The sequence below is a fragment of the Psammomys obesus genome, unplaced genomic scaffold, assembly GCF_907164565.1.
Source record: "Psammomys obesus unplaced genomic scaffold, mPsaObe1.curated_primary_1811, whole genome shotgun sequence".
In the NCBI taxonomy this organism is placed as follows: domain Eukaryota; kingdom Metazoa; phylum Chordata; class Mammalia; order Rodentia; family Muridae; genus Psammomys; species Psammomys obesus.
This window is the reverse complement of record NW_026595550.1, coordinates 1-13,824: the sequence shown is the minus strand read 5'-3', so window position 1 is coordinate 13,824 and position 13,824 is coordinate 1. Positions and strand designations below refer to the sequence as shown.

General features: G+C 38.5%; 1 protein-coding gene across 1 annotated transcript; it reads right to left on the bottom strand.

Moving 5' to 3' along the window:
• Window positions 1–5,302: 5,302 nt before the first annotated feature.
• LOC129685790 (arginyl-tRNA--protein transferase 1-like) lies at window positions 5,303–13,624 on the bottom strand (the record flags this gene model as incomplete). The annotated part of the gene is made up of 5 exons (XM_055619294.1): window positions 13,525–13,624; window positions 11,394–11,642; window positions 8,666–8,892; window positions 6,249–6,377; window positions 5,303–5,431 (listed from the first exon to the last, which is right to left on the bottom strand). Coding segments are annotated over exons 1-5 (783 nt in total), but the record flags the coding sequence as incomplete, so codon positions are not given.
• Window positions 13,625–13,824: the final 200 nt, after the last annotated feature.

Sequence of the window (13,824 nt, the reverse complement as noted above, 5' to 3'; positions counted from 1 at the left end):
AAACACAGGTCCTTTGCAAGAGCAGTCAATGTTCACCTTTTTTTTTTTCTTTTTAATGTTAAAGTCATCAAATCACAATTTTTAAAAAGTAGCATATGGAGGTCTGATAAAATAGGCTCAGCAGTTAACAGTACTGTAGACCAAACTAGCCTCAAACTCAAGACAATCCTCCTGCCTCTCTCCCTGTCTCCTGTAGTCCCAACACTGGAACTACAGGCATACATCATCATACCTGATAATCAAAGTAAATTTTCTTAGGTTTATAATTATATTGTGTCATATAGAAACATGTCTCCCTTTTTAAAAATGCTTGCTGATGAATTTAGTAGTGAAATTTCAGATGTATAAGTTAAAATGCTTCACACAATAGTGGGCACGGCGGCACACACCTGTACTCACAGCACCCAGAAGGCAGAGGTAGGCTGATCTCTGTGAGTTTGAGGCCAGTCTGGTCTACAAAGTAAATCCAAGATACCCAGGGCTACACAGAAAAACTCCATCTCAGGAGAAGAAAAAAAAAATGTTCACACAGGAAAAAACTAACAGGGCTCAACTTAGAGGATGGACACATGGGCATGAGGACACTGTCTTTCAGCTTTTCTGTGCTGGGAAACACTCACCGGAAAACAATCAGTCACTATGAAATCTGATGCCACCAGGGCTATGACCACAGCTTCTGAGATAAGTAAAAAGAGCTAGAAAAGTCACTGTAATTATTTTAGGAAAGAATTTTTATTAAATAATTGCATTTTTCTAGAATTCAGCATCAAATTTTCAGCAAAAAAGCACATTTATATTTATATAAAACTATGGCTTTTTAAGGTCTCTCTGTATAGCCTTGGCTGTCTTGGACTTGCTTTGTAGACCAGGCTGGCCTCGAACTCAAAGAGATCCGCCTGCCTCTGCCTCTCTGACTGCTGGCATTACAGGCGTGCGCCACTGTGCCCAGCTAAGCAAATATTCTTAAATGTTATCTTTGTACTGTATTATACACAAGGTAGGTCATACATCACCTATTTTATTTATAAAAATTATTTTCTGAAAATCTGACACCTGCCTGAATGAAAATCACATTGGAAATACACACTGGATTAAGTTTTAAAACCTATGCAATCTTTCTATGTCCAACTACATGATAATTTCCTAAAGATGCTACTGAAAGAAAAACTGACTTTCTATCAGGAATATCTAACAATCTATATTTATCTTTTTATCAAATTTCTAAAAATATATATATAAATAAATAACCTCTGAAGGAGTTGAAGGAACTATTTTATGATTAACAACATAGCCAAAAATGGATTTTGTATACTAATGAGAAACTATTGTTTTAATTTTCTTACAACAGAAAAGCAAAAAAAAAAAAAAAGAGAGAAGAAGAAAAAAATAGTTCTCCATTACTTTAACAAAACTACACCCACTTTCATGAGTTACTATAGAGTATCTTAAAACAAGTCAGGAAAAAAAAATTTTCAAAAAATAACATTAAAAGCTTAAAAAAAAAAATGGGATTGGGGATTTAGCTCAGTGGTAGAGCGCTTGCCGGACAAGCACAAGGCCCTGGGTTCGGTCCTCAGCTCTGGAAAAAAAAAAAAAAGTTTTCTTTTCACCTCATGGAGCACAGTATACCAGCTACTTGCTCATAAAGAAAATTGAAATCATATACAAGGGGAAATTTCTCTTGGAGTTCATGTAAAAATTAGCTTTTTTTTACCCCCATATAAAACATAGTTCACTACCGGGAAGAACAAAGCAGCATGCCCAAATCCCTTTCTCTGAGTGGCCGGTCCACAGACAGAGGTCACACCTTGGCATGTGCAGTAATGACTCCCAGGATGGGATGCAGCGGGTATCACGACGAAAACCACCCCTTACACACAGCTATCACTGGGTCAGTGGGGAGGTCCTGGGAGTCAGGAGCTCCATTTACTTCTCTTTGGAGAAGACTAAAGCTTTGAACTGTGTACAGTGCCCAAAGCTACAAAAAACAAACACAAAAAACCCAGAACAATTCTGCACAAGCCAAATGAGCTTTGAGCAGGAGGATAAAGAAGGGAGAGTCTTCTCTGTGCCCAAAGGAACTGGCTGTACTTGGGATGAAGTATGGGGGAGTTGAAGCATAAATACTATTGACAATAGTGGAGATTATGGTGGTTAGCAATTAGGAAGCCAGAAGGTCCTTCTGAACAACAGCTAAACTTAGGCCAGTGGCTTAACAGAGAGAAGCAGAAAAAAAGACAACTGAAAGAACCCTCTCAGATCACAGCAGACCTCAATGACTGCCCTCAAAAACTGCCCCAGCCAAGAAATCCAGATTTAATTACATCTGACTGCAAAGCAGCATTCACCTCAAAGCACTGCTGAAAACAAAACAACCACAAGAGCATAAAAGCTACACATGAAGCCAACAGAAGCAAACATTTGAAAAGATCAAGGGAAGAGACAGAATACTACTGAAGCCACTGTCACTGAATGACTACACATATGCCCCACGGCTGAGCCTCTGAGGAGGCTCAAACACGAGGGTGTACTCTTTTCTTTGCCTCTGATTTTAAAAAGCAGCTGTAAAAATAGTGTGTGCATACTTGTTTTGTTGGGGCACTAACACACAGATATGAGTGCAGTGACTGTAAGGCTGTAACGAAACTGGTCAGGGTTGTAAAACTGCATTACAGTTAGGAAGTGAAACCATTATAAGAGGTCTTAACTCTGGTTCTCAGCCTGTGGTCATGACCCCTTGGGACTGAACAACCTTTTCACAGGGATCACCTAAGACCATCGGAAAACACAGATATTTACATTACAATTCATGATAGTAGCAGTTATGAAATAGCAATGAAAATAATTTTTCGATTAGGAGTCACCACAACATGAGGAACTGTGTCAAAGGGTCACAGTATTAAGAAGGTTGAGAACCACTGTCTTAAATCCATAAGAACAAATAAAAGGCAAAAGAAGAAAATACAGTTAACAGAACAAATTGTGGATACTCTTTAAAATGTATTAATTTTTATGTCTACAGGTGTTTTGTCTGCAAGTGTATCTGTGCATCACATGCATGTAGAGCCTGCAGAAGTCAGAAGAGAGCATCAAGTCGCTCTAGGGCTAGAGGTAAAGCTGTTTGTGAGCTGCCACGTGGGTGCTGGGAATCAAATAAGCCAGTTCTCCAGCTCCAATAATTACTTATTCTTATCCCGCTTCTCAGTTTATAAAAGACAGACATTTCTTAAGGCTTATTTTTCTTATTTTCAATCATGTGCATGAAAGTCTGCCACGTGTGCATGCCTGAGGAGACCAGAGAGGCTTTTGCATCCTCTGTAGGTAAAGTTATACTTGGTAATGAAGCACCTTACATGGCTTGCTAGGAAACAAACTCAAGTTCTTTGAAAGACTACTTATTCTTAACCACTGGGCCATTTCTCCAGCTCCAAGACATTATATAAAATTAACTCTATAAATTATATAATTATATAAAATTATATCTTATATTTATAAATTTAAAATCACATAAAATATAACTTTCATAACAAAGAATGGCACAAAAAGGGGCTAGACAAGAGGAACTAGACAAGAGCTACACATAAGTAACACTTTTTTGTACCTATAAGGAATAAAGTTATTATAAATCTGAAGTAGACCCTATAAAGTAAAATCCACAAGAGAAGTTCTATATTAGGCACCTTTAAGATATTTCTATGTATCAAAAATTTAAATTAAAAATTCTTAAAAGGATTTTAAATGTCATACAAGAAATGAATCATGTATTACGAAAGAAAGCACTAAAAAGAATCAGAGGAACAAAAGGACAGAGATAATCCATCAAGCCTTCTGGGCTCTGCCCTGACACTTCCCATTCTTGAAAAAGACTTCCTCCGTATGTCAGCCACCACGGTGACTTCACACCAGGCAGGATCTTAGAAGATCCAGCATGCTAGTAACCACTCCCTCCTCCTCAAGACTTGTGGTTAAGGTAAAGAGCCTCTTCCTCCCAGGTATGTTCAATTCCTCACTGCCCCAGCTTCTTCTGTGGCTGGCTCTAGGAAAGAGTATACCTTAAGTGACCAGGCAGGACATCTTGTAACTTTTTCACTGAAGCCATCTGGAAAGAATCATGTTGGTTTTTCAAAGCTGAGGTCAAGACTGTTAGAAGGAGGAGCCCTAAAATAACAGCATTCATCTCTACCACCATGAGTCAGTCTGAGATTAAACTATTGTACAGAAAACTGCCGCTGGAAAACAATGAGCTCAAGATACAAACCTGATATTCCCAAGAGGAATAAAGCTAGTTATAAATTAAATGTACAAGTAAAAAAAAAATTAAAAAAGTATCACTTCAAGAGCTAAATTGTAGCTCAGTGGTAGGATGCTTGCCTATTATGTACAAGGTTCAATATCTAGTACAAGAAAAAAAAAGTTTAACTTTGGTTTCTTTTGCCTGCTAAGTTGATTTTTTTTTCTCAGTAACTAAAGCATTCTGTACATGTTTTTAATTCTTTCTAGATTGTCTTAGCTCATTATCAGACATTTTTAGTAAGTCAAGACACTAAAGTACTTACAGACGAAATGGTACAGTGACTAAGATTTGGGAAAAATCTCATACAATAGCAAAAAGTATGAACGAGGAGACAAAAATAAGAATGCAGCATGCTAAGAACAGCTGAAAATGGATAACGGTGTTTAGTGCTCCTAGCTAAATCTGCACAGCCCGTTCGTTCTACCGCCTGGCACCCGGCCAACGCTCCGACTAAACTGCACTGAGTGGTGGTTCCTCCAGCACAGCTCACAGCTCAGCCTGAACACTGCTGAGCATGTCTCAACTACCGCCAGGAACACCCTTCTCTCCTGCAGTCCAGGTGCAGTCCTGTTCATCTGCCCATGCCTGACTCAGGGTCATATCACCTCTGTACCTGCTGGTGCCTTTATTTCAACACACTACTGTCTCACTGTTACAACTGCACAATCTCTCACTCATTTAAGATCCACAGCCTGGAGAATGGAGGCCCTCCAAAAGTGCTTGTCAGACAATGCTGGATACAATAATCTCAACAGGTCTGCACCGTCCGTTCTAAGGTAGTCAGTAAATGTCTGCTGACTTAGGCTGGAGGACAAAACCCTAGTAATGCTATATTCAGGTTTCTGGCGAGAAAACCTCTTGAATTTACAATTATTTTTTTATTAAAAGATGTAAAATAGTAGGGTAGAATCTTTTCCACAAAAGCTCATTAAGAGACACTCAGAGTCATCAGCTTTACTTAACAGTTAAGATATATCAGTACAGGGGAAAACGTTTAAGAGACAGTACCTCAGTCTTTCCACATTCAATAGGTGAATCCTGGTGTATGGTCACTTGATACTTGGCATATAAAGAAAAGGACTGGTTGAAGGATGACTTGAACTCTGGGTCCTCAAAGGAGGCAGGGACTAGCCTCACCTTCAGAATCATGTTAATAGGCAGAGTTGGTTCAATAGCATTGGCTTATGTTTTCCTTGCTCTGAAGGTGAGGCTAGAGGGAGATCCCCTCAAACTGCTTCCAAAGTTCAGCCCTAGAATCTGTCATAAAACAGCAGGAGCTGAGAGGCACTAGGCCTGAGCGCCAACTTTCTACCAACATTCAAGAAAACCTTAAATTCACAAGAGCCAGACAGACAATTTGTTTCTACTTTGGTTCTTCCCTATCACCAGCTGTGCTTTCACATACTAGTTACTGGTGCTAACTGGTCTGAGCACATCTGCCACCTCTACTGAATGAAGTGGTTTAGGCTTTTCTCATTCCTGGACTTTTTTTTTTTTTTAATCATCTGCTATATAAAATTATAAGTGGACAAGGATGTCTATTAAAGACCTCTACATTCTTCCTTTTCTGGCCAATCTCTGTTTTATGCAGGTACTCCATTAATAAGAAATAACTGAGCTGCTATGAATTCTTCCTAGATGACTCTCCAACATGGATGAAGAGTAACAACACACCAGGCCAAACACACCTTGCTCTCATGGGTATTTAACTGGAAGCTCTATAACCGATTTGTAGATAAATGTGTCCAGACATAGCAGCTTTGAATAAAGGCAACTTCTTGTGTGACTTTCCACTTTGAAATTATGTATGACTGGCACTTAACCTGACAATAGTGAATTAACATTTACAGAATGTCCACTCACTCAGTCTTATCATTGTGCAGATATGCTACAAACTGGATATAAAAAAAAATATAGTACAATTATACCAAGATCTCATACTTGGCCTGCTGACCTGGCTCACAGTTGGTTTATCAGGTGGGTCCTTGTGAATAACCATCTGGTAACGCTTATAGACCTGGTAAGACTCCTGAAATGTGGCTTTGAACTGAGGACTCGGTGGAGAAGATCTCACCACCCTCACCTTCAGAAGGAGTTAAAAGACAATGTTCATTAATTCATTCACTGATTCAGTTCTACAGAATATACACTAACAAAAACTCTCAATTTAAAAAAGGACGTTTCAAGAACATTAAAGCATAAACATATATTTTAACATTAAAAATCAACTAAGTTAGCAAATAAAGAAAAAGTTATTGCTGCAATCTACAGTCTACTTAAAGAAAAAAAGGATCCCCTCTAAATTTAAGCCTCACCTCTAACAAATTAAATACATCAATCTCTACTGTAAACTGACACATTTCTCTTAGCTCTGATAACACAAACACTCTCTAATTTTACTAAAAGTCAGAACACCAAAAGCTATAAATATACCTTTGGGTACCTTTAGTCATCATTAACTCTAAACCTACAACTGTGTATCTATGAAATTAAATTCTCACAAAAGTGTGTGCGCTTCACTGTAGTTAGATGCAGACTCTCGTGTTTCCTCTACACTTGTCTTTCAATGTCAACATCTTGGGCATTTCTTTCTGGGCCTTAAATGAGGGTAAGTTAAAAATGGTAACTGTGTACAAGATTAGCTAACATTTATCTTAACATTAATTACTAACAGTTAGATGTATTAGTAGAAAAGCAACAAAAGGAACTTACATGCAATACAATGAGGGCATACCTGGCATTTCATGTTGGAAAAGGAAAAAGAGTGCCACCCGTCAGAAAACAAGTCACTCACATCCTGGGCACTACCATATTTAACATGTAAATGCCGATACCTGCGCAACTGTTATTTGAGGTATGGTTGATTCCCTGAATACACTACTTATGATCAAAGGATAAAAGCCTTTTTGTATTTTAAGTAGTATAGTCAATTCTGGAAAGAGGAAAAGTCAATACCTATTATCAAAGTAACAAGTGGCTATAATAGTCAAAGTTGTTAAAATTTGTCTGCTAATAAATATATTTAGCAAACCTTTTAAAATTTGCGTGTCAGTGTGTGTGCAGTGCGTGTACAGGGGTGTGTGGGTACATGTGCCTCTGTTTGGCAAGCTGAATGTAGCTCTGCTGCTCTAATCTTAATGCCTCTCACAGACCCAGAAGCTCACCATGTTGGCTAGGTGGGTTGGCTAGCCAACAAGCTCTAGAGAGCTGCCTGTCTAAACCCCACAGAGCTAGGGACAAGGGCACACACAGCCATGCTTCAAACTCAGGTCTTCACTCCTCCCCACTGAGCCATCTCTTCAGCCCCATCAAGATTAGCATTAATATCCTTGAATAATACTAAGCTACAAATTCAAATCAAGCAGAACATTTTTACAATGTTATGGCTAGTGTTTTAGAAGATAATTTTAACGTATATGATTAATATTAAAAACTTAGTTTGTTGTTGCAATATGAAATAGTTTGTGAAAAATGCAAATTTAGCACAAAAAAAAATTAGCTAAACTGGCTGGGATTTCTTAATGAAAAAGAATCTGGTAGTTGTGCTGGCTAATTTTATATCAACTTGACAGAAGCTAGAGTTATCTGAGAGGAGGGAGCCCCAACTGAGAAAATGGCTGTAGGGCATTTTGTAAATTAATGATTGGTAAGGGAGGGCCCAGCCCATTGTGGATGATGCCATCCATGGGCTAGTGGTCCTCGGTTCTAAAAAATGGGGGCTGAGCAAGCCACAGAAAGCAAGCAAGCAAGTAAGCAGCACCCCTCCACTGCCTCTACATTATCTCCTGCCTCCAGGTTCCTACCTTGCTTGAGTTCCTGTCCTGATTTCCTTCAGTGATGAACACTGATGTGGAAGTATAGCCAACTAATCCCTTTCCTCCCTGACCTGCTTCTCCGTCATGGTGTTTCATCACAGCAATAGTAACACCGACTAACACAGTAGTATAAATTAATACAGGTTTGTATACATGACATTGGTGCTAACTACCTTGATTAAGACCAAGATTGGAATATTATGATAAAACCAATTTGCTTATTATAATCTAGTCCTTTAATATCTAGACTATCTTTTACCATTTTAATTTCTAAAATAAAATTAATTTACAATATTTTTGTTTCTATAAACTACTTAATTGCAATCAAGTAACACAAAAGCCTGAATACCGTTAACATGCTACAACTGAATTCTTTTAAGTAATTTTATTAGTCACCTAAAATATTTTTAAAAGCTCTTAAAAGAATTTTCTCATATAGCAGTTGATTTACTGTAACACACATGCTAAATACTAAAATATCAACTGGTAAGTACTAGCTCAAAGAAAGTACCCAACACAAAACAAAATATAACCAGCCACAAAACCCTCCAAGTACCTCTAATTTGTGTGATGCATTCTCTGGTAAAGACTCAAAAATCAAATCTTCAAGTGACTTGGGCTGGTTGGTTTTAGCCTTTGGTAACAAAGATACTGGCTGACCTTGAGCCTGGAAACCTTCAAAGGCTCCAGCTGAGTTCTGCTGCATGAGTTTTAACCTTTTCCTTTCTTTCCGCATTTCCTTTGCTTTTCGACATGGAGGCTTACTCAAATCAGCCCCTTTACCTAAAAAGAATGTCAAAATATTAGACCACTGTCATTTGGATCTAGAAATGTTTTTTTTTAATCTTCCAGATTATATAGAGTAAGCCAAAGTTTACCCTGAAGTTTCGCAGGATCATTAAAGTTCTATCCTAGAGACAGGAGCAGTCAAAGAAGGCAATTTATTCACACAAACATCTCACGGCAGCTCTCTTATTGAAAGGCACTCATTTGTTCATCTATTCATCTATCCCTTTTAAATATCTGCCCATTTTTCTGCTTCTGCAAGTAAACACCAATACTTCAAGGATCTTCTCCTCTCTGGCCTATATTTCTAGGGACATTCTGAATCCAGAAGTACTCTGATGGATGATGGCTATGATGTTTCTTTTAATTAAGAAGAATCCTTGCTCATTTTAACATATTTGGGTCTCCAATTAGTGCTCAGAGAGTTCAGATTAATGAATTCTGTTCTAATTAAAATATCATGTATTAACTGATAGCTCTTTAAAACTGAGTGTGCAGGCTCACCCCTTTAATTCCAGTACATGAGGAGCTGAGGCAGGTGGATATGTTAACTCTAGGCCAGCCCACAGTGGGTTCTAGTCAGGACTACATAGCCAGACCTTGTTTCAGAAAAGGGAGAGAAGGAAACCACAACTGTCAAGGTACAGAGAATAAAAGACAGTGGAATGCTTAGTCCTAAAGGAGAAATCTATAGTGCACACTCTTCTCTAAGGCTTAGGGATCATTGTAGGAGAGGCAGGTGGAACCATTGTAAGAGTCAGTGAGTGTGGATAGCTAGAAGAAAACTGTCTTCCAGACACAGCAGGGCAACTACACACGTGGATTCACAGTGGATGAGACAGCATGTGTAAGACCTAAGCAAACTCAAGCCAGGCAAGAACCCCAACATAGAGAAGGGAGCTGGACACAAAGTGGCAACTGACAGCTGCTGGGAGAGGGAAAGGCAGTTTTAAGGTATAGGGCTCTGTTAGTGAAAGCCATATACCCAAGAATATATGGACAGCACATGTCACATTTTTTTAATAAGTGCTTCTCACTGAACCTGCTCAGTGATTCAACAAAAATAGCTGACCAGCAAGCAATAGCAATCAGTGTTCTCTGCCTCCTCAGAATATTACAGGCATACTTTGCTATCCCTGCCCTATTACATAGGCCTGGGTATCCCAAAACTTTACCAATAGAGCCATCTCTCCATCCCTAAGGTAGTTATTATTAACCTAAAAACTGTTATGTTCTATGGGATAAACAAATAGTCATGTGATGTTCCAATCTAACCAATAGCCAGGTTTCTCAGTGTGGAAGAAAGAAAATACAACTGTAAAACCAAAATGAAACTAAGCAGTAAGACAAAGAAACACTACAATCACAAATTTACAAAGACGTGTCACTATGTACTCATGACCCCTAACTCTATTCCCTGAAAAGACCTAGAGGGCAAAGACTAAGCTAGGTGTAATAATATAGACTTTAGGTCTAGTTTACAATCTCCAGCTTTCTGGGCAAGAGGACAAGAGCAAACTGACGAAGGGCAGGAACAAGATGACTCAGGATCTTCATATCAGAGTAAGGAAGCTTTCAGACTACAAAGACTGTGTCAAAGGATGCAGATGTCAATTTTTAAGAGCTGTTGCAAAAGCAGTGCAAGGCAACAAGGAAAATACATTTCATGAGTTCATGATATCAAGTCTAACTGGTCAATTTTACATGTTAATATGAAAAATGGTAATTAAAAGAATCAAGAATTTATGCTGCCTTTGAAATTTTATGAAGTAAGTATGTGAGAGTATCTCCACAGAAAATCCCAAGCAGGAAATAAGCAATAAACCATTCATTTAGGCACCACTCACTCTAGAACACCCAAGGCTACACAGAGAAACCCTCTCTTAAAAAAGCCAAAAAAAAAAAAAAAAAATACTGTTCTAAAGAAATAAAAAAAAAAAAAAAAAAAAGAGGCACCCAGGCACTGCATATTTCCTGTAACCAGCCCTAAAGCAATTTTACCTGTCCTCAAATAAATAATTAACTAATGTGATTAATATTTTCCCCAAAGCCAGGTGTGGCAGAGCATGCCTTTAATTCCAGCACTCGAGAGGCAGAAGCAGGCTGGTCTCTGATTCAAGGCCAGCCTGGTCTATAGAGTCAGTTCCAGGACAGCCAAGGCTACAGAGAAAACCTATCTTGCAAATCCAATTTTTTTTTTTTAAGATTTATTTATTTTGTATACAGCAGGCCAGAAGAGGGCACCAGATCTCATTAGAGATAGTTGTGAGCTACCATATGGTTGCTGGGAATTGAACTCGAGGACCTCTGGAAGAGCAGCCAGTGCTCTTAACCTCTGAGTCATCTTTCTAGCCTTCACAAACCCAAATTTAAAGAAACAAAAAGAAGAGAAAAGAAAAGAAATAACCCTACCCTGACACACTTCCAAAGAAACAACAGAAGGAAATCTAATCAAAGTCTCTAGGTGTAACTATCAACTGATACAAAATATACACTACCTGGCTTAGGACCAGTATGAACTTTGATTGAATGTGATGGTTCACCAGAGCCCAACTTCTCCTCTATAGCTTGTGGGTGAATTAATTCTTTAGATGCTTCTTTCTTTATACTTTCTTTCTTCTCCTCACTCTCTATGCTTCCTTTGAGGTCACTGCTGAGTGTTTTAAGATCACACTTTATATCCAACTTGTTCATCAATGCAAAGTCACCAGCAACAGCATCCTCCATTGTGGAATCCATAGGCTCATCTACAAAGGAGATAAAAAAAAAAAGAAAACCCATCATCAGCTGTATTATGTGACATACCTAAGATTCTGTAATTGTAACACTGTTACTGCAATGTATCTATCAAGTCCAAGTCCCGCCTTCCAAAGCAAGGGAGCTACTATACCTGCGACATGGCACTCTATCAGGAGAATGGACCAGTCACTGTGCCAGCTGTGGTCAAGCTCCCAATGATGCAATCTACGCAAATTTTGTCTAACTTAAACGAAACTGTGACTTAAGATTTCAAAAACTCCCTCATGGCCCCCTATGAAATTAGTTTTAGACACAACTGAGAAGCCAATAGCAAGTTAAACAAAGAGCCAAATGTACAAGCCACATGAAAACATAAGCAATCATCAATTTATATATGGGCTGTGATTTCTAGACACCAAAAGAAACTCAAAACTTATTTAATCCTTATAATTATGTACATATAATACTCCATTAGAGCTACACCAAAACTATTTCCAAGGCTTTAATTAGCTTAACCTCTAACACCAAGCCTTCTGGCCTCTTTACTGACCCCAGCTAAGTCAAGCCTACTCTAAGTTTTCTATTCAGGACAGTGCATGAAGCCAAAAAACGTACCTGCTGAGCTGTCCACTGTCTCTCCAGTGCTTAAGACAGTGACCACAAAGCCCACCAGCATTCAAAACCTACTTGTGGAATGGATGAATAAGCTAAGCCTGGGTAGGGAGTTCTAGGTGCTTCCTATGGCAGTAGTGAGAGAGAGCTCAGAAAATGACACTCCCAATTTTTATACTCCCCATATTTGGTATCACTTACAGGAGAGCTTAGAGGTTTAAAAGTTAAAACACTTAAAAAGAAATATGAAAAGGTAAGACACTGATAATTTAAAATTCATCAGATAACTGAGACAATTTCATAAAATTCCATTTAGTAATATAAAAAAGCGTTATTTTTAATTGTGCGTGTCATGTATGCTCTTTATGTGGAGGACAGAAGACAACTTTCAGAAGTCAGTCATTGCCTTCTACCTAGTTTGTGAATGAGGATCTCTTTTTTTTTTTTTTCCCCTGCAGTGTGCTGTGTGCACCAAGCCTGTGCCCTGCGATGCAAGCTTGGGGCAATGCTTTCATCACCGGCTCCCATCTCCACTCGAAACGCTGGGATACAAAGGCACAACACTACCTCTGGCTTTTTACCTGGATTCCAGGATCCACCTCAGGTAGTCAGGCTTGCACAACTAGTACTTCAGCCTGATGAGTCATCTCTCCTTGGTCCCACCAGGTCTTTACCTGACAAAGTAACTATTCAATCTTGTACACACTCATTTAAGCATCTGCTCCTCTATTTACATCACAATAATATCATTAGGATCAAGTCAGATAGGTTGTCAAAGCATTTGAATAAAAGACATTTCAAGGAGAAGAGGATGTGCTCAGTCCTGATACAACTTGATATGTGGGGGGAAGGGGAGCGGGAGGCTCCCCTTCACTGAAGAGTAGAAGAGGAAAAGAGAAAACAGGAAGGCAGCGTGCATGGGACCCAGAGGAGTACAAGGAGGGGGCTACGACCGGGATGTAAAATAAATAAATTAAAATGAAAATTAAAAAATAAAATAGATTTCAATTCAAAAAAAAAAAAAGCATCATAACAACTTTACAATAACCCTCAATTTTCTTTCAAGGATAAACTCTCCCTGTATGTATTTTCTAAATCCTTATTTTGGAGTCTAGTGAGACAAAAAGTAGTGTTACCATGTCACTGGTCTTATGGTATTAAGATTATATTATAATGACCTCCTTCTTCTACCTGACTGAGTTAGACTTGTGAAAGTGGAAGCCTTGGAAAGACACATTAGTTTACAGTAAACAGTTTCCAAACCAAATCTCATCTTACCCTCACAACTGCCTTTCGAAATCTCTCCTTTAGCCAGAAATTTCAGCATTTTTTTCAAAACTTTCTTGTGAGATTTTGATGGCTGAAACTGTAAAGGACGACACCTAGGAAAGCAAACAAATATTTTAAAAGTGAACTAAAGCTTTAAAGAAAGAAATTAAAGAAGATATTAGAAAATGGAAAGATCTCCCATTATCATGGATCAGTAGGATTAACATAGTAAAAATGGCCATCTTACCAAAAGCAATGTACAGATGCAACTCCCACCAAAATTCGAATACAATTTTTTACAGAACTTGA